Below are 18,392 nucleotides of genomic sequence, written 5' to 3' on the forward strand. Positions count from 1 at the left end.
AGGTAGTCTACCTTTTAATATTAATTTTTTTTAAATTTCAAAACCAATAGTTTTGAACAAACGATTAATCGCACTTCCTGCGTTGCTATCTTGATTTGTCATGCGGCATTTTTTTGTACCATCGCTAGATATCGTCCAGTATGACCGTACTCCCATGAAAAAATAAATGGCTGCCGCATGAAAAATAAACGTTTTCGTTTTGCACACCGGAAAAATTGTGAATTGCGGCCGAAGAAACATATAAAAAGTGTGAAATAGGTAATAAAGTTGGTGATAAACCAACAAGTAACAAAATACATCAAAGATTTGCGGTGGGGAGAGTGAAATAACGACTTTTTTGCGGCGTGGTGAAAATTGCAAAAGACCGCGACGTCGGCGGCGGCATTCGATTTCGATTTCTCCCTTGTTCGGCGAACAAAACGTGTCTGTGTGTCGCAAAGTGTACATTCTAAATTTCTCTCTTTATTGATTAGGAAAAGGACAAGTGCGGAACGATGTCCATTCCGCCGTACATGATACCGCAGAACGCGTGGGCGGCGCAGCTGATGGCCCAGCAGGCCTATGCGGCTGCCCACGCTCAGCAGGCCCAGCTGCACGCCCAGCAGCAGATGGCCAACCAGATCCAGCAGATTCCGCCTCCCGGGGCTCCTCTGCCGCCGCCCAGTGGCCATGCCAACGGTATTCCCATTCCGGCCGGCGGCCAGGGTCCCGGTCTCGGCCAGATTCCCACGCCCAAACCGGACATCCTCACCGAGGAGAAGCTACAGGAGAAGGCCCTGAAGTGGCAGCATCTGCAGTCCAAGCGATTTGCCGAGAAGCGCAAGTTCGGCTTCGTGGACACGCAGAAGGAGGACATGCCGCCGGAGCACATCAGGAAAATCATTCGCGATCACGGGGACATGACCTCGCGCAAATATCGCCACGACAAGCGAGTCTATCTCGGGGCACTCAAGTATATGCCGCATGCGGTGCTCAAGCTGCTGGAGAACATGCCCATGCCCTGGGAGCAGATCCGCGATGTCCAGGTGCTGTACCACATCACGGGAGCGATCACCTTTGTCAATGAGATTCCCTGGGTCATTGAGCCAGTTTACATTGCCCAATGGGGGTGAGTTCAGCCTAGTTATTCCTTGTAATCTGAAATAATATGGTTTCCCTTTTCCCTAGAACCATGTGGATCATGATGAGGCGTGAGAAGCGCGATCGTCGCCACTTTAAGCGCATGAGATTCCCGCCCTTCGACGATGAGGAGCCGCCTCTCGACTATGCGGACAACGTCCTTGATGTGGAGCCCTTGGAGGCCATTCAAATCGAGCTGGATAATGATGAGGACAATGCCGTGTACAAATGGTTCTACGATCATCGTCCTTTAGTGGATACGCAGTGAGTTTTGAGCAGGGAATTACCTTTTAACTACATTGCTAACATCTCTTACTATTTCAGGTTTGTAAACGGCACCACCTACCGCAAGTGGAACCTCTCCCTGCCCCAGCTGGCCACGCTCTATCGGCTGGCCAATCAACTGCTCACCGACCTGGTGGACAACAACTTCTTTTATCTATTTGACCCCAAAAGCTTCTTCACTGCCAAGGCCTTGAATATGGCCATTCCGGGTGGTCCCAAATTTGAGCCCCTCATCAAAGATCACAATGTTGGGTGAGAACAAGGCCCGATTTAAAAGCCGCATCGTGGAATAACGTTATTTTCAATCTTATAGCGACGAGGATTGGAACGAGTTCAACGACATTAACAAAGTCATTATACGGCAGCCCATTCGCACGGAATATCGCATTGCCTTTCCCTACTTGTACAACAATATGCCGCACTTTGTACATCTAAGCTGGTAAGATTCCCTATTCTTCAGAAATTATTAATCTAAGATCTTGTTTACGTGGTAGTAACGTTTCCATGTGAACAGCCTCGCTGGAAACGCTTCATCACACGTTAGAGAAACGTCGAGCTCCCTACTACAAATGCGATAAACGGGAGCTGCAATCCTATGTTCGTGGCGATTGTTAAGAATAAATCGCGACTGCTGATAGTTGCATACACTTATAGTCACCTAAAATTACGAAGATCAAAATAACATGTGGTTTCTATGCATTTCAGGTATCACACTCCCAACGTAGTCTACATCAAGACCGAAGATCCCGACTTGCCGGCATTTTATTTCGATCCCCTCATCAATCCCATTTCCCATCGCAATGCGAACTCCAAAGTTCAGGAGCCACTGCCTGATGATGATGAGGACTTCACGCTTCCGGACGATGTGCAGCCGTTCCTGGTGGACACTCCCCTTTACACTGACAACACAGCGAACGGCATTGCCTTGTTGTGGGCACCGCGCCCCTTTAACATGCGCTCTGGCCGCTCCCGTCGTGCCATCGATGTGCCGCTAGTCAAGTGCTGGTACAAGGAGCACTGTCCCCCCGGCCATCCGGTCAAGGTGCGCGTTAGCTACCAGAAACTGCTTAAATACTATGTGCTCAATGCGCTAAAGCACCGCAAGCCAAAGCCACAGAAAAAGCGGTTAGTAATAAATTAAACTCAAGCAATGTAGTCGTTCTAAATGTATGTTTTATCTTGCAGCTACCTCTTCCGTTCGTTCAAGGCCACCAAGTTCTTCCAGACCACCACCCTGGATTGGGTGGAGGCTGGATTGCAGGTTTGCCGTCAGGGATACAACATGCTAAACCTCTTGATTCACCGAAAGAATCTTAACTACTTGCATTTGGACTACAATTTCAACTTGAAGCCCGTGAAGACTCTGACCACCAAAGAGCGTAAAAAGTCACGTTTCGGAAATGGTAAGTAATTTATTCTCCAAATTTTACTGGCAATGATTGACACGTATATTTTATATATTAGCCTTCCATTTGTGCCGTGAGATCTTGCGTCTGACCAAGCTAATTATTGACTCGCATGTTCAGTATCGGCTGAACAATGTGGACGCCTTTCAGTTGGCCGACGGACTGCAGTACATATTCGCCCACGTTGGCCAGCTGACTGGCATGTATCGCTACAAATACAAGCTGATGAGGCAGATTCGAATGTGTAAGGATCTGAAGCACTTGATCTACTACCGCTTCAACACGGGACCCGTGGGCAAGGGACCGGGATGTGGCTTCTGGGCGCCCGGCTGGCGAGTCTGGCTGTTCTTCATGCGCGGCATCACTCCGCTGCTGGAGCGCTGGCTGGGCAACCTGCTGTCCCGTCAGTTCGAGGGACGGCACTCGAAGGGTGTGGCCAAGACGGTGACCAAGCAGCGCGTCGAATCGCACTTCGATCTGGAGCTGCGTGCCTCTGTGATGCATGACATTGTGGACATGATGCCCGAGGGCATCAAGCAGAACAAGGCGCGAACCATTTTGCAGCATCTGTCGGAGGCCTGGCGTTGCTGGAAGGCGAACATTCCGTGGAAGGTGCCCGGCCTGCCCATTCCCATTGAGAACATGATCCTGCGTTACGTGAAGATGAAGGCCGATTGGTGGACGAACACGGCTCACTACAATCGAGAACGTATCCGCCGTGGCGCCACCGTGGACAAGACCGTGTGCAAGAAGAATCTGGGGCGACTGACGCGTTTGTACTTGAAGGCGGAGCAGGAGAGGCAGCACAACTACCTAAAGGATGGTCCGTACATATCGCCGGAGGAGGCTGTCGCCATCTACACCACCACCGTCCATTGGCTGGAATCGCGTCGCTTTGCGCCCATTCCCTTTCCTCCGCTCTCGTACAAGCACGACACCAAGCTGCTGATTTTGGCTCTCGAGCGGCTGAAGGAGGCATACAGCGTGAAGTCGAGGTTGAATCAAAGTCAGCGCGAGGAGCTGGGTCTCATTGAACAGGCCTACGACAATCCCCATGAGGCCTTGTCCCGCATCAAGCGTCATTTGCTCACCCAGCGAGCTTTCAAGGAGGTTGGTTATTTGCAATTTCGTTTTTGTTGAGTTCCCAGTAAAGAGTTGTTATTGATTTTCAGGTGGGCATCGAGTTCATGGACTTGTACAGCCATCTGATACCAGTGTATGAGGTGGAACCCCTGGAGAAGATCACAGATGCCTATCTCGATCAGTATCTGTGGTACGAGGCAGACAAGCGACGACTGTTCCCGCCATGGATCAAGCCCAGCGACACGGAGCCCCCGCCATTGTTGGCCTACAAGTGGTGTCAAGGTAGAGATCTCAATAGCTCAATAGGAATTGAAGAAACCTAGCAGTTCTGGACATTTTGGGTGTGTGATTTGTAGCAAAGTGATATGTATTTGATCATCCCCTTGTTGCAAACCTCACGCCAAAGATGAATCCGAAATACAACGCCAAATGATATTTATAGTGACTATATATTGTGATCTATATTATCCCCTGTTTAATATAGATAAATCTTAATATTCCTAATAGGCATCAACAACCTGCAGGATGTTTGGGATGTGGGTGAGGGCGAGTGCAATGTGCTGCTAGAGTCTCGATTCGAAAAGCTCTACGAGAAGATTGACTTGACGCTACTCAATCGTCTGCTCCGCTTGATCGTCGATCACAACATCGCCGATTACATGACCGCCAAGAACAACGTGGTAATCAACTACAAGGACATGAACCACACCAACAGCTACGGCATCATTCGTGGCCTGCAGTTCTCATCGTTCATCACGCAATACTACGGCCTGGTGTTGGATCTCTTGGTTCTGGGTCTCCACCGTTCGAGTGAGATGGCTGGTCCGCCACAAATGCCCAACGATTTCCTCACGTTCCAGGACGCAGTCACAGAAACGGCCCATCCGATTCGCCTGTACTGTCGCTATGTCGATCGCATTCACCTGTTCTTTAGGTTCTCGGCGGAGGAGGCGCGAGATCTCATCCAGCGCTACCTCACCGAGCATCCGGATCCCAACAACGAAAATATTGTGGGCTACAATAACAAGAAGTGCTGGCCACGCGATGCTCGCATGCGTCTGATGAAGCACGATGTGAATCTGTAGGTTTTTCTTTAACTCACATTTAAGTTGTTAAGTTGTATAACGAATATTTTATTTTGTAGGGGTCGTGCTGTCTTCTGGGACATTAAAAACCGCCTGCCTCGCTCTGCGACCACAATTGGTTGGGAGAGCACCTTCGTCTCCGTTTACTCCAAGGACAATCCCAATCTTCTGTTCAACATGAGTGGATTTGAGTGCCGTATTTTGCCAAAGGTTCCTTAAGCCACTATACCAATATAAGATCAGTTTATAATTTAACGTTTTTTTCTTATAGTGTCGCACCCAGAATGAAGAGTTTACCCATCGTGATGGCGTTTGGAACTTGCAGAACGAAATTACAAAGGAGCGCACGGCGCAGTGCTTCCTGCGGGTGGATGATGAGTCGCTGGGACGCTTCCACAATCGTGTGCGACAGATTCTGATGGCTTCCGGCTCCACTACCTTCACGAAGGTAATTAAAACTTGTAAATATTCTTAGGATCTTTAGGTAATAATACAATCTTTCCTTTTCAGATTGTGAATAAATGGAATACGGCGCTTATAGGTCTGATGACCTACTTCCGTGAGGCTGTGGTAAATACCCAGGAGTTGCTGGACTTACTGGTCAAGTGCGAGAATAAAATCCAGACGCGTATCAAGATTGGCCTCAACTCCAAGATGCCCTCCCGTTTCCCGCCCGTTGTGTTCTACACTCCCAAGGAACTGGGCGGCCTGGGAATGTTGAGCATGGGTCACGTCTTGATTCCGCAATCCGATCTGCGTTGGTCGAAGCAAACGGATGTGGGCATAACCCATTTCCGATCTGGTGGGTTTACAGCAAGTTATATTTATAGTATGTGTTTGTAATGAATTCTTTCGATTATAGGTATGTCCCACGATGAGGATCAGCTTATTCCCAATTTATATCGGTACATTCAGCCGTGGGAGAGCGAGTTCATCGACTCACAGCGGGTTTGGGCCGAATATGCGTTGAAGCGTCAAGAGGCGAATGCCCAGAACCGCAGGCTCACCCTGGAGGATCTGGAGGACAGCTGGGATCGAGGTATTCCGCGCATCAACACACTCTTCCAAAAGGATCGTCACACACTGGCCTACGACAAGGGCTGGCGCATTCGAACCGAGTTTAAGCAGTACCAGGTGCTGAAGCAGAATCCCTTCTGGTGGACCCACCAGCGTCACGACGGCAAGCTGTGGAACCTGAACAACTACCGCACGGACATGATCCAGGCCCTGGGCGGAGTGGAGGGCATTCTGGAGCACACCTTGTTCAAGGGCACCTACTTCCCCACTTGGGAGGGTCTCTTCTGGGAGAAGGCCTCCGGTTTCGAGGAGTCGATGAAGTACAAGAAGCTGACCAATGCCCAGCGATCCGGTCTCAACCAGATTCCGAATCGTCGCTTCACCCTGTGGTGGTCGCCGACCATCAACCGAGCGAATGTGTACGTCGGTTTCCAGGTGCAGCTCGATCTGACGGGTATTTTCATGCACGGCAAGATTCCCACGCTAAAGATCTCGCTGATCCAGATCTTCCGAGCCCATTTGTGGCAGAAGATCCACGAGTCGATTGTGATGGATCTGTGCCAGGTGTTCGATCAGGAACTGGACGCCCTGGAGATTGAGACGGTGCAAAAGGAGACGATTCATCCGCGTAAGTCCTACAAGATGAACTCCTCGTGCGCGGACATCCTGCTCTTCCCCGCCTACAAGTGGAATGTCTCGCGGCCCTCACTGCTGGCCGACACCAAGGACACCATGGACAACACCACCACGCAGAAGTACTGGCTGGATATCCAGTTGCGTTGGGGCGACTACGATTCGCACGATGTGGAACGCTATGCGAGAGCCAAGTTCCTGGACTACACGACGGACAACATGTCCATCTATCCGTCGCCCACGGGCGTGCTGATTGCCATCGATTTGGCCTACAATCTGCACTCGGCCTACGGCAATTGGTTCCCGGGCTGTAAGACCCTCATCCAGCAGGCCATGGCCAAGATCATGAAGGCGAATCCCGCGCTCTACGTGCTGCGCGAGCGCATCCGCAAGGCCCTGCAGCTGTACTCGTCGGAGCCAACGGAGCCGTACCTCAGCTCCCAGAACTACGGCGAGCTGTTCTCCAACCAGATCATCTGGTTTGTGGACGACACCAACGTGTACCGCGTCACCATCCACAAGACATTCGAGGGAAATCTGACAACGAAGCCGATTAACGGAGCCATCTTCATCTTCAATCCGCGAACGGGTCAGCTCTTCCTGAAGATCATTCACACCTCGGTGTGGGCCGGTCAGAAGCGTCTGGGCCAGCTGGCCAAGTGGAAGACTGCCGAGGAAGTGGCCGCCTTAATTCGATCGCTGCCCGTGGAGGAGCAGCCCAAGCAGATCATTGTGACGCGCAAGGGCATGTTGGATCCGCTGGAGGTGCACTTGCTCGACTTCCCCAACATTGTGATCAAGGGCTCCGAGTTGCAACTGCCCTTCCAGGCTTGCCTCAAAGTGGAGAAGTTTGGTGACCTGATTCTCAAGGCCACCGAACCGCAGATGGTGCTCTTCAACCTGTACGACGATTGGCTGAAGACTATTTCTTCGTATACCGCCTTCAGTCGTCTTATCCTCATTCTGCGTGCCCTTCATGTCAACACGGAAAGGACAAAGATCATCCTAAAACCGGATAAGACCACCATCACGGAGGCGCATCATATTTGGCCCACTCTTACAGACGAGGAATGGATCAAGGTTGAGGTTCAGCTCAAGGACCTCATCCTCGCCGATTACGGCAAGAAGAACAACGTGAATGTGGCTTCGCTGACGCAGTCCGAGATTCGTGACATCATCCTGGGCATGGAGATCAGCGCCCCGTCGGCGCAGCGCCAACAGATCGCCGAGATCGAGAAGCAAACCAAGGAGCAGAACCAACTGACGGCCACCACTACGCGAACGACAAACAAGCACGGCGATGAGATTATAACCTCTACGACTTCCAATTACGAGACGCAGACGTTCAGCTCGAAGACCGAGTGGCGAGTCAGGGCGATTTCGGCCACCAATCTGCATCTGCGAACGAACCATATTTATGTGAGCTCCGACGACATCAAGGAAACTGGCTACACCTACATCCTGCCCAAAAACATACTGAAAAAGTTTGTTACGATCTCCGATTTGCGGGCCCAGATTGCGGGCTACTTGTACGGCGTGAGTCCGCCGGACAATCCGCAGGTGAAGGAGATCCGCTGCATCGTAATGCCGCCGCAGTGGGGCACCCACCAGACGATCAACCTGCCCAATAGCCTGCCCACGCATCAGTATCTCAAGGACATGGAGCCGCTTGGCTGGATCCACACGCAGCCCAACGAGCTGCCGCAGTTGTCGCCGCAGGACATCACGACGCACGCCAAGATTATGCAGGAGAACTCCAACTGGGATGGCGAAAAGACGATCGTGATCACCTGCTCCTTCACTCCCGGCTCCTGCTCGCTTACGGCCTACAAGCTGACGCCCTCGGGCTTCGAGTGGGGCTCCAAGAACACGGACAAGGGCAACAATCCCAAGGGCTACCTGCCGTCGCACTACGAACGCGTTCAGATGCTGCTGTCGAACAAGTTCCTCGGGTTCTTCATGGTGCCGGCGCAGAGCAGCTGGAACTACAACTTCATGGGCGTGCGCCACGATCCCAACATGAAGTACGAACTGCAGCTGGCCAACCCGAAGGAGTTCTACCACGAGCTCCATCGCACCTCGCACTTCCTGCTCTTCTCGAACCTCGAGGACGGCGGCGACGGGGCCGGCGCGGATCGGGAGGATGTGTACGCGTAGGAGGCGCGTTCTAGAGTCTTAGGTTTTTTCGTTTTAGTGCATACAAACAATTTTATAAGCGTGTTTTCAAAATGCTAGCGTCTAGGTACATTTTGTAATAAAAAAAACCATTCTTTACCCAACAAGTCACATCGTTGCCATGGATTTCATTTCTCTGTCACGCCTACTAGGCCTAGAATTCATAACATTCGTTAACGCTAAGTGTTCTGTATGTAAGGACTAGTATTAATGCTAAATTTCTGTTTGGTTCGGTTTTTTGGTTTCTGTTCCGGTTTCTAGGTACGTTCGATTGACTGCTGCTGACCCGCATTCAGGAGCATTTCCACAGCACGATGGCCAGGTTGCCAGCAAAGAACAGGTATAGAATGTTCTCCGTCTCGTAGGAGACCTCGAAGCCAAAGCCCTCGCCCACAACCACATGCCAATAGATGCCGAACTTCTTGTCCATGTTCTCCTTGATGATTTTGGCAGCGTGCTGGTAAAGGATTAAAAGTGTTGAGATTATTATGTATTTAAGGATAAATCAGAAAAAACTGTTATTTATTTAAGAAAATAAATAATTTGAATGCAAGTCTATTTTTTATACACCTAAATTAAGACTGGGAAAACAAAGAAAAACAGTAATTAAAAGAAGCTTATGAAGAAAAAGTTACTTTTCAGATATAGGACTTTTAAAAAATACTTTCTTTAAACTATTTATGATGTTATATATCGTTTCAAAATATTTCCTTTATGTTTTAATAGAAGCTTAATAACTTATTTTATAACATGATCCTGGTAAACCTTTTATATGGTTGAAAAAATTACTTTTCAGATATAAGGCTTTTAAAAAATACTTTCTTTCAATTAAGTATGATGTTATATATCATTCAAAATATTTCATATATTTTTTAATAGAAGCTTATTTTTTTTATAACATAATTACGGGTAAACCCTTTATATGGTTTCTCCCTATGAATAGTCCACTTACCTCATAGTTAGATGAGTATTTCTCGCAGGCGGTGATGGACAGTTCAATGGCCTCTATCCTCATCTCTTCGGTCATGTCCGAGTGCTTAAATAGATAGTGACTAATCAGTGAGGATTAATTTCGGGGATTTCTATGCTCAACCAACCTTAACCAGAGGATAAACGTGCACGATTTTCTTCTCGCCCTCCTTCCCGGCTTCCTCGTCCGCCATGTCTGCGATTCACCAGCGACTGAAGGAAGGAATCGGAAAATAAATATCACGAAGCCAGGCTAATGTAATAAAAATCGAGTTAAATTCCTATTTACGTGTGACACAATAGTCAAGGTAAAGGAAGCGACGTAGCTATAGATGGGTATATATACTATATGAATGGCAGGTGAATGCCTATGAATTCTCCGTTTTTGCGCTATTGTCACGGCAGGATGGCTGCTATGGCAATTTGTTTTTGGGCCCGGTTTCGGTTTCGATTGGCCTGCCAGCCTGTCAGGAGCGAGGTTGACTTGCAACTAACGATGGCACTGGATCCGCTGGCTCCGTGCTGACGCCAACTCCATTAACTGGCAACCACAGCCGGAGTTGCTGCGCCAAGGGAAAGAACATGTATGAGCCGGGGAGTTAATGGCTACACTACACTCGGTGTGCGCTGCGATTGCGCCAAGTCTGCATGTTAAAGGACCTTCGCCCCCTGCTCCTTACTTCCTGCATCCCCGGTTTATGTTGCAAACAAAAGCAATTTCCGTGCGGGTGCCACTGCGAGACAGACGAGGCGGCGTCATAGTCATCATCTTGGCGGCAACCCCAATTTTCGCAACGATTTCTGCACTGAAAGTGGTCAACAGGGGGAGGAATAGCCATTGATGCTTGGAAAAACCACCCCGCACCCCTGACGATGCACTCAAAATGTCAACAGATTGTCAGTTAACAAAACATGGGGATTGGTTTATTCAACAATCGAGAATGGAATTAATGACTCGAACAAAATTAGAGAAATTACAAAATTAAATGTGAGGTTCCCATGCTTGACAGAGCCAGAAAGTTTTACTGAATATAAGCGAGATCCTTGAAATACGAGATTATAAAAAATACTTAAATTTATATTCAGTTTCTTATTTGGGCTTTTTTGATATATTTTTTATAAGATATGTAATCTAACTTAAACTAACGGTATCATACAGATCTCTTGATTTACCAAGTATTAAGTATAAAAAAGTATTTCATAGCCAGCTTTTAATTTTGTCAAATAGGTAACTATACATGCAGTATAATTAAAGATAATTATGGGTTCCAGATCTTAGGTTAGGATTCCGAGTTCAGGTCCCAGCACTCCTCCTCTTGCTCCTGGTCAGTCAACACAACGTCCTGGGAAAGACGTTCAGACAATTCGTATGGATCAGACCACTGTGATTCCTCTTCGGAGTCTTCAATTATAACGCTTTCTTCCTCTATTTTTAAATTGTTCTCCTGCAGCAATTCCACCAGGTCTTCCTTCGTGGCGCCTACATGATGTAGGCGATCCAATAAAAGGGAAAGAGGCATTTTATAGTTGTCCTGGTGAGAATCCAGATCGATATCAGAAGAATTGGCAATCCTTTTAAAACGTTGAATCTCAATTTGGACTTCTGTCCACATTTTTTCCTTCTCGGTGCGCGTGTCCACATAAAAAGGGTAGTCGACGGAATGAATTAACTTATAGGGAGTGGATTCTTCATCAAGTTTAGGTGTGCTATCCAAAGGAAACTCCAACTGCATCTCAAGAAAATCCTTGCGGACGAATATGGCCATCTGCGATACGTGACCAACACTTTCGAAGTCCTTGGGCGGATTACCCACTCCCATTAAAGAGAACATGTAGTTTGGGTACTTCTCAACAATATCCGAGCACCAGGACTTGAACTCCTCCCGCGTCCATTCAAACTTATGATCGTAGTGGCGAAATCCATTTGGCAACAAAGGATTAAAACGCGTAAATACTACGTTGTAGTCTGAGTTTGGTGTGCTAAAAACCACCAATTTAGGCTGCATAAACCCAAAAACATTGGATGGAATTTTGTACAAAACATCGTCGTATACGTGCTCGATTCTGTTTTGAAAAAATGAAAGAAATTACAGTGCATAAACAATAAAATATGAAGGTAAGTTATCTTACAGCTCCAACGCAATTACAGCATCTGTGCCTCGCAGTTCTTCCGAAGAATCTGCAACGCTTCCCTGTAGAATCTGAACGCTTAAAGGACCCGCACGGCGCCTAATATAATCCGAGACCAAGGGATCCACGCAGGTTAGGTTCCTTCTGAGCAAGGGCTCGTCAATATCCACCTGCAAATAAATAAAATTTTTGAAAATAGGCGCCATTCAAGGAACAAAATGGGATTGAAACCTCTTTAAAAATTTTCTTGCATATAGTCATTTATTTTTTACTATCTATTTAATACTGTTGTATAACGGATATATATTTCAATTTTATAATTTGTAATATGTGTAAATACTGTAAATTTTAAATTAAATTACTAAATAACGAAAATTAAAAATGTGTTTACCATACATAGTACAGTACCAGTAATTATAGTATTAATATAAAAATGGGTATTAAATGTACAAATTCAGATGGTATGTCAATTAAAAAGGTTCCGTGGAAATTAAAAACAAAATTAATAATACAATTTATTTTATTAAATACACCTTTTCCACATTTACAGACTATGGTCATACTAGTAAGGCAGTTTGTCACCCTACCACGGTCACACCACGAAAATCGTGCGCTCGTGTGTGTGTGTGCAGCAGTGCACAGGAAGAATGTGTAATTGTTACGAAAAGTCAAATGGAAACGGAATTATAGTGGCGAGCAGTCTGTGAAAGTGCAATAGTGCACCGTTGCACCTAGTGAAAAGTGTAAGCACTACAAATTATATCCCGAATCAACCCAAATCGGCGGAAAACCCCCGAACACTTGGAACGGGTCAAAAGAAAACGTAGAAAAACAAGAAGAAGAGAACGGGTAGACGTGAGAAAAATACATACTGAAAAATCAATTCGACTTTGGAGCCCAATAGCAAATGGTTAGCACGTGAAAAGCGTTAGACTCGGAGGGGAAAACCCTGTGCAACTGGACAAATATGCCAGCATTTAGTTCTTTGTTTAATAATGCCGGCCAGAAAATCGATTTTTCGGGGCCCTCGGTATGTTTGTATGTCCGTGCGTTTGTATTTCCAGACATGGTGGTGCGTTCGCGTTTGTTTGTGTTTGTATTCATGCCCCCGGACGCGCAGCAAATTTAGATCGCTTTACAACACTGCAGCGAAAAACGATAAAGTGAAATACAAAATGAAATTGGCTGGGGCTGACAAAAAAAAAAAACAAACAAACAAATCCCAATAGCACAATCAGCAAATTCAAAAGACTCAAATTAAAACAAAGCCCCGAACTTATACTTATACGTCAAATATATACGCGATCACGTTTCACAACACTACAAGGCAAAACAATAAATTTACATAAATAATAAAACTGACTTGGGGCTAAAAAAAAACTGAAATCCCAATAGCACAATACAAAAAAGTTGAATCTTAATAAACCAAACTGCCAACGGCCTGAACTCATACCTCAAAAATAGATAATTAACAACCCTGTGTTTCTTCTTCTTTTACCATCAGTTGAAAGAGAATCGCCGTCGAAAGCGGAATCGCACAAAAACAAACCACCGTTTGGCTTTATTTAAATTTTAGAAGCACTTCTGAGTCACGAAAACGCCCAGAGATCCTCGCCAGCTGCCGAGATGGGCAAGCGCCTCCCGCTGGAGCGCCCGACATCGGATCGCAGTGCTCGCAAGCGAAAGCGTTCGGCGGTCAAGGCCGCCGAGAAGTGCCAGCGGCTGAGCGGCGGCTCGAGCAGCGCCAACGGCTTCGAGTTCCACGAGAACGATGACGAGGAGTCCTGCTCCTCGGCAGCCTCCGCCGGCGGCATGGATGCGGCGGATCCCCCCACACTGTTGCACACCCCGCAGCCACGCAGTCTGCTCCTCACGGGAGCCAGCATCGCCAGCGATCACAACAACTCCAGTGTGATGGAGTCGCCGCGCCCGGTCTACACGCTCCGACCCTCGGTGGTCAATGGCACCATCCTGCGGGATGTGCTCTCCAAGGCCTGGCGCTTGGGGCGGCCCATAGGTGGGATCTTAATAGATTAGAGGATTATTAAGTAGACTAACCTCCTTCTTTCTTTCCAGGCAAGGGAAACTTTGGCGAGATCTTCTTGGCCTCGGACGACACTGTTTGCCCAGCCAGTTCGGAGACAGCCAAGTACGTGGTCAAAATAGAGCCGCATTCAAATGGACCTCTCTTCGTAGAGATTCACTGTCTGATCAACACATCCAGGAGCAAGGGTAAGCATTGAAACAGCTCTTCTTTTACACATTAATACCAAAGACCATTATGCAGATCCATCAGACGTCGGAGAAGATGCTGCCAGCCTGCCAGCCCAACAGACGCATGCCCTCGCCAAGGGTCCGCCCTCTGGGATACCCAGCTTCATTGCGTCGGGCACACACTACTTTGGAGACGCTCGCTATCGTTTTCTGGTGCTGCCGCGCTTCGATCGCGACCTGCACTCGCTGATCAAGAACTCGAGGGTGCAGCAAAAGTCACTCCTAGTTCTCGCCGTGCACATAATCAATGTCCTGGAGAATCTTCACGACAAGGGCTATTGTCATAACGACATCAAGGCCCAGAACCTGATGGTGTCCAAGTGCAAGTACCTCAGAAAGCAGACGGTGGTCAAGGACGAGCACTACGAGGAGAAGCAGCAGACCACGGACAGTGGCAACAGTTCGGAGCAGGAGACCAACGACGACGACTACTTCCAGAAGAACGAGAAGTTCGCCCTGAAGCGGATTCCGCATATCAAACAGGACGAGGACGAAGATGACGAGGACTTCGACGATGGCGCCACATCGAATAGCAACAACAGCAACAGCCTGGACATTTTCCACACGCCGGTGAACAAGAAGCGAACCGCTCGCAGCGCAGTTCAGTTCAGCGGCTCGAATCCAGTGCGCTCGTGCCGTCGCGAGAAGCGCAACTCCATGTACGAGGAGATGGTAAAGTCGCACTATCTGCGACCCACCAAACGCATCAGCTACCGCGAGGAGTTCAACGAGGAGGGATATCCCAAGGCGACGGCGGAGAACAGTGATGAATCGCCGGAATCGTCGGACAACGAGTCGGATGAGTTCATTCCGCCCTCGTCCCTCCGATCGGCCAGCAAAAGAGGCCGAGGCGCTCAGGTAGCCAGTCCCAAGAAGTGCTCGGCTTCAACGCGGGCCACCCGCCACCAGGAGAAGCTGAAGAAGGAGCCGATCGATGAGCACAAAGTGCGCAGCAGGGGCAGCAAGCACTTGGAAAGCAACCACCCAACTGAGTACAAGTTCCTGCCCACCGAGGAGGAGCATGTTTTCCTTATCGACTTTGGCCTGGCGTCCAAGTACCAGGATCGCGGCGTCCACCGACCGTTCATCATGGACCAGCGAAGGGCGCACGACGGCACGCTGGAGTTCACGTCCCGCGACGCCCACCTGGGCGCCCATTCGAGGCGCAGTGACCTGGAGTGCCTGGGCTACAACCTGCTGTACTGGTCCGAGGGCTATTTGCCCTGGAAGGACGTGGCCCAGCAGCAGCAGCAGGAGAAGGTGCACCGCGCCAAGGAGCTGTTCATGACGGACGTGCCCGAGATGCTGCGCCAGTTCTACGGCAAGCAAGTTCCTAAGTATCTGGGCGAGTTCCTGCTGCAGATCGGTCAGCTGGCCTATCAGGAGCGACCCAACTACGAGCGCTACCGTAGAATCTTCAAGCGCGAGTACCAGCGCCTCGGTCTCGATCCCAGCCAGATGCGTCTGAGCAGCGAGGAGATCCTGCGCACCTGTGTGTCCACCAAGGACGCGGTGGATGGCAGCAAGTGCGACATCTTCGAGCTGAACAACAAAATAGCCACCAATGTGATGCGCAACTCGGCGCTGAGCACTCCGTTTCAGGAGCACTCGCTTACGAACCGCGTATCACCGAAAAATCTGCGTTCCAAGTCAAATAAGAAGACTACGAAAAAGAAGTTTTCGTGGGCGGAGGTCCTCTCACAGGATCCAGATCAAATAGCCCGCGAACGGGCAGTGAAGGAGTTTGAGCGGGAGGAGTCCATCTGTCCGCTGAATTCCCGTCTTCCAAGGCGCTACGACGGCAAGCCCACATACGCGATACTGGCCATGGAGCAGAGTCGTCGCGAAAAGGGCTTGGTTGTCCAGGAGCATAATGAAGAGGAAGAAGAGGAGGAGGATGACGAAGAGGAAAACCAGGAGGCACAGGAGGATGAAGAAGATGAGGATGCAGATAGCGTCGAAGGCGAGGTAAGCTTAAAGAATGCAGTTTTTGCAGAGATATTTAACCAGTTAAATTTCTCTAATTCAGGATGAATCGGATGGCGCAACGGAGAAGAGCGAGTGCACCGATCATTCCCAGAAACCTGCGCGCGGTCGTCCCAGGGGCACCACCAAAAAGCAGACCCAGGCGCCGCAGAATCAGCCGCCGGCGAAGGCCAGCCGCGGAGTGGGTCGTCCGAGCAAGAACGCGGGCGTCGTACGATTCACCGCGGGAGCCGTGAGCAAGAACCGCTCCACGCCGCTGTCGGCAGTGGCCAGTAACAAACGTGGCTGCGCCACACGCAAGGAGAATTCCACTCTGGCATCGGCCACCGGCGAGGGCGAGCGCAAACTGAAGTCGAGCCGTACGCGCAGAGCTCTCTATAAGACTGAACCCAAACACGGCGAGCACGATGCGGAGAACAACTCGAGCCTGCTGGAAGTGCAGAACCTGTACGGCGAATACGATGACGAGAACAACTACGGCAAGGGGCGCAGTGTCCACTCGTCCAGGCACTGTCGCAAGTGATTGCCAGATGACTAGATGCATAGAGACTAGGGACGATCGAGAGGAGGAAGGAAAACTGAACAGAAGAAGAAACCTAAATTCGCTTTCAAGTATTTTTAGTCGTAATTAGGTACGAACAGGACAGAACCTACTTATATTCATACTTCAAAGCTGTCGGCAGACGAGCTACTGCATTCGACACGACGTGTAATTTTGGTTTTTATAAATTTAACTAATAAGTTGTCTTAAGTTTATTGATTGGCACTCTCCGCTCCATAGGGAAGATGTTGTTGAATTATCCATTATACCATGTAGTCCTCAGTTGTAAGAGATGTTTGTGTGTTTTAACGGTGCGCAGGAGCAGTGCACCATTGGCCTTGATAGCAAATCCTTGATTTTTAAATTCTAGTTTTATCCTTTGCGAGTTTTGTGTTAGTTTCGTTAGATTATACTTCATATTATAGACCAGATGTACGCCCCGTTTCACCCACATTTCATGCAGCCAGGTACATACTCTCCTCAAAAAGTATTTAATATACATAACTAGATAATGGTTATTTCATAAACACATGATACAAGTCTAAGTTAGGATATGCGTGTATAAACAAGCAGCGGAAATAAATAAAATAGAATTGTATTTCCTTAATAATTAAAACTAAATTGTTTTCTTTGATCCGAGGGATTTAAATAAAGGATCTCACCAGTAGAATGTTTTCTATGGTCTCTATGCGACGCATCAGCTGGAATAATTTCATCTCGGCACAGCCGAACTCGACCACCTTCTTGATCTGACTTGACCAGCGGGAGTCCTCCAGGATCTGGATGGCGGCGCAGTATCTCTGCTCGTACACAGGTGGATCGAAGGAAATGCCGGTTTCAGTCATTGTTGTTAGGGTTTGGAAATCCCCGCAGGGCAACTTGTAACAAAACATTCCGCGTTGTTTTCAACTCACAAAATTTCACTTTAAATTCCACTTATTCAGCAAACGGCTTTGTTTGTTTGTAATGTATTTTTTTTTTTTTTGGTTTTAAATCATCGCATGGATGATCAGATGGTTGGTCGCAACAACACTGCCGCATAGACCAGGGGCTAAATTGTTTGTAATGTAAACGAAAATAATCAAATAAATGACAATCGTAATATAATAGCGAAATCACAACGTAACGAAACGTAAAAGTGTAATCTTACTGCCAATGAACTGGTAAAAATATCATAAGCTCGTGAGTTGCTTATCGATAGCTATTGCATTTGAAATTGGGCGGCAATTTTTTCGACCCAGAAATCTTCGAAGGTTTGAAACAGCAACAGCCTGCGATTATGTGAATAAGGATTATTTGCCTTTAGAATGTTAGGTGTTAAATAATACAATAATTATATTCAAGGACCGAAAATAACTGTTTTTTTTTAATCATGCACAAGAAAGAGTTTGGAAGAAGTTTAAATATTTTTTAGCCATCAAAAAATAACGGTTTTTTCTTTTATAATAAATAAAATAAAAAAGTGCTAATGCGTTCTATATAACTTAGTAAAAATCTTATAAAAAAATGCCTGGAATATTGTATAAATATATATATTTTTAAATTTATTTTACCCACAGAAGTTTGAGTTTAATTTTTAGTTGCAAGAAAGACCTGTAAATTTTCAGTTATATTAAGTACTATAAAACTCAACAAATAACAGTTATTATTTGAGTTTAACTTTAGAAATCATATGATATTTGATAAAAT

The 18,392-nt window shown here is 47.7% G+C and overlaps 4 protein-coding genes and 1 non-coding gene across 7 annotated transcripts; 3 read left to right on the plus strand and 2 right to left on the minus strand.

The window, feature by feature from the left end:
- The first annotated feature begins 116 nt into the window (after nucleotides 1-116).
- Nucleotides 117-8,910, plus strand: Prp8 (pre-mRNA processing factor 8). The gene is made up of 14 exons (XM_017141894.3): nucleotides 117-258; nucleotides 474-1,108; nucleotides 1,168-1,383; nucleotides 1,444-1,656; nucleotides 1,718-1,843; nucleotides 2,110-2,529; nucleotides 2,590-2,807; nucleotides 2,869-3,920; nucleotides 3,983-4,175; nucleotides 4,401-4,974; nucleotides 5,038-5,188; nucleotides 5,250-5,426; nucleotides 5,489-5,780; nucleotides 5,841-8,910. Exons 2-14 carry the CDS (start codon nucleotides 495-497, stop codon nucleotides 8,783-8,785), a joined length of 7,191 nt encoding a protein of 2,396 aa, XP_016997383.2. The 5' UTR covers nucleotides 117-258; nucleotides 474-494; the 3' UTR covers nucleotides 8,786-8,910.
- Nucleotides 1,887-2,054, plus strand: LOC123002624 (small Cajal body-specific RNA PsiU2-55). Its single transcript, XR_006412215.1, has one exon. It is a non-coding gene; the product is annotated as a small Cajal body-specific RNA PsiU2-55 (non-coding RNA).
- Nucleotides 8,896-10,084, minus strand: LOC108057589 (dynein axonemal light chain 4). The gene is made up of 3 exons (XM_070212936.1): nucleotides 9,901-10,084; nucleotides 9,756-9,839; nucleotides 8,896-9,260 (listed from the first exon to the last, which is right to left on the minus strand). The coding sequence occupies exons 1-3, from the start codon at nucleotides 9,964-9,966 to the stop codon at nucleotides 9,096-9,098; spliced, it is 315 nt and encodes a 104-aa protein (XP_070069037.1). The 5' UTR covers nucleotides 9,967-10,084; the 3' UTR covers nucleotides 8,896-9,095.
- A 395-nt stretch (nucleotides 10,085-10,479) lies between these two features.
- Nucleotides 10,480-17,756, minus strand: Hen1 (Hen1 methyltransferase). 2 transcript variants are annotated; one of them, XM_070212935.1, is made up of 3 exons: nucleotides 12,775-13,096; nucleotides 11,903-12,072; nucleotides 10,480-11,836 (listed from the first exon to the last, which is right to left on the minus strand). In XM_070212935.1, exon 3 carries the CDS (start codon nucleotides 11,776-11,778, stop codon nucleotides 11,053-11,055), a length of 726 nt encoding a protein of 241 aa, XP_070069036.1. In that variant the 5' UTR covers nucleotides 11,779-11,836; nucleotides 11,903-12,072; nucleotides 12,775-13,096; the 3' UTR covers nucleotides 10,480-11,052. The 2 variants fall into 2 exon arrangements, with proteins under 2 accessions (XP_070069036.1, XP_016997426.2); XM_017141937.3 differs by lacking the exon at nucleotides 12,775-13,096 and adding an exon at nucleotides 17,366-17,756 and having other exon boundaries at nucleotides 10,865-11,836.
- bsd (back seat driver) lies at nucleotides 12,492-16,903 on the plus strand. Of its 2 annotated transcripts, XM_017141934.3 has the most exons (5): nucleotides 12,492-12,645; nucleotides 13,407-13,919; nucleotides 13,979-14,134; nucleotides 14,190-16,144; nucleotides 16,206-16,903. In XM_017141934.3, the coding sequence occupies exons 2-5, from the start codon at nucleotides 13,529-13,531 to the stop codon at nucleotides 16,683-16,685; spliced, it is 2,982 nt and encodes a 993-aa protein (XP_016997423.3). In that variant the 5' UTR covers nucleotides 12,492-12,645; nucleotides 13,407-13,528; the 3' UTR covers nucleotides 16,686-16,903. The 2 variants fall into 2 exon arrangements, with proteins under 2 accessions (XP_016997423.3, XP_070069035.1); XM_070212934.1 differs by lacking the exon at nucleotides 12,492-12,645 and having other exon boundaries at nucleotides 13,259-13,919.
- Nucleotides 17,757-18,392: the final 636 nt, after the last annotated feature.

This window comes from Drosophila takahashii, chromosome 2R (assembly GCF_030179915.1).
Source record: "Drosophila takahashii strain IR98-3 E-12201 chromosome 2R, DtakHiC1v2, whole genome shotgun sequence".
Taxonomy (NCBI): domain Eukaryota; kingdom Metazoa; phylum Arthropoda; class Insecta; order Diptera; family Drosophilidae; genus Drosophila; species Drosophila takahashii.

Coding starts and splice junctions, on each gene's coding strand:
- Prp8 (XM_017141894.3), top strand. CDS start 495: ATGTCCATTCCGCCGTACATGATACCGCAGAACGCGTGGGCGGCGCAG. Junction 1,657..1,717: donor ATCAAAGATCACAATGTTGG/GTGAGAACAAGG, acceptor TCAATCTTATAG/CGACGAGGATTGGAACGAGT. Junction 5,781..5,840: donor CATAACCCATTTCCGATCTG/GTGGGTTTACAG, acceptor TTTCGATTATAG/GTATGTCCCACGATGAGGAT.
- LOC108057589 (XM_070212936.1), bottom strand. CDS start 9,966: ATGGCGGACGAGGAAGCCGGGAAGGAGGGCGAGAAGAAAATCGTGCAC. Junction 9,840..9,900: donor ACGTTTATCCTCTGGTTAAG/GTTGGTTGAGCA, acceptor TATCTATTTAAG/CACTCGGACATGACCGAAGA. Junction 9,261..9,755: donor AATACTCATCTAACTATGAG/GTAAGTGGACTA, acceptor ATCCTTTACCAG/CACGCTGCCAAAATCATCAA.
- bsd (XM_017141934.3), top strand. CDS start 13,529: ATGGGCAAGCGCCTCCCGCTGGAGCGCCCGACATCGGATCGCAGTGCT. Junction 13,920..13,978: donor GCGCTTGGGGCGGCCCATAG/GTGGGATCTTAA, acceptor CTTTCTTTCCAG/GCAAGGGAAACTTTGGCGAG. Junction 14,135..14,189: donor CAACACATCCAGGAGCAAGG/GTAAGCATTGAA, acceptor ACCATTATGCAG/ATCCATCAGACGTCGGAGAA.
- Hen1 (XM_017141937.3), bottom strand. CDS start 17,596: ATGTTTTGTTACAAGTTGCCCTGCGGGGATTTCCAAACCCTAACAACA. Junction 12,073..17,365: donor CCATAGAAAACATTCTACTG/GTGAGATCCTTT, acceptor ATTTATTTGCAG/GTGGATATTGACGAGCCCTT. Junction 11,837..11,902: donor GCTGTAATTGCGTTGGAGCT/GTAAGATAACTT, acceptor TTTTCAAAACAG/AATCGAGCACGTATACGACG.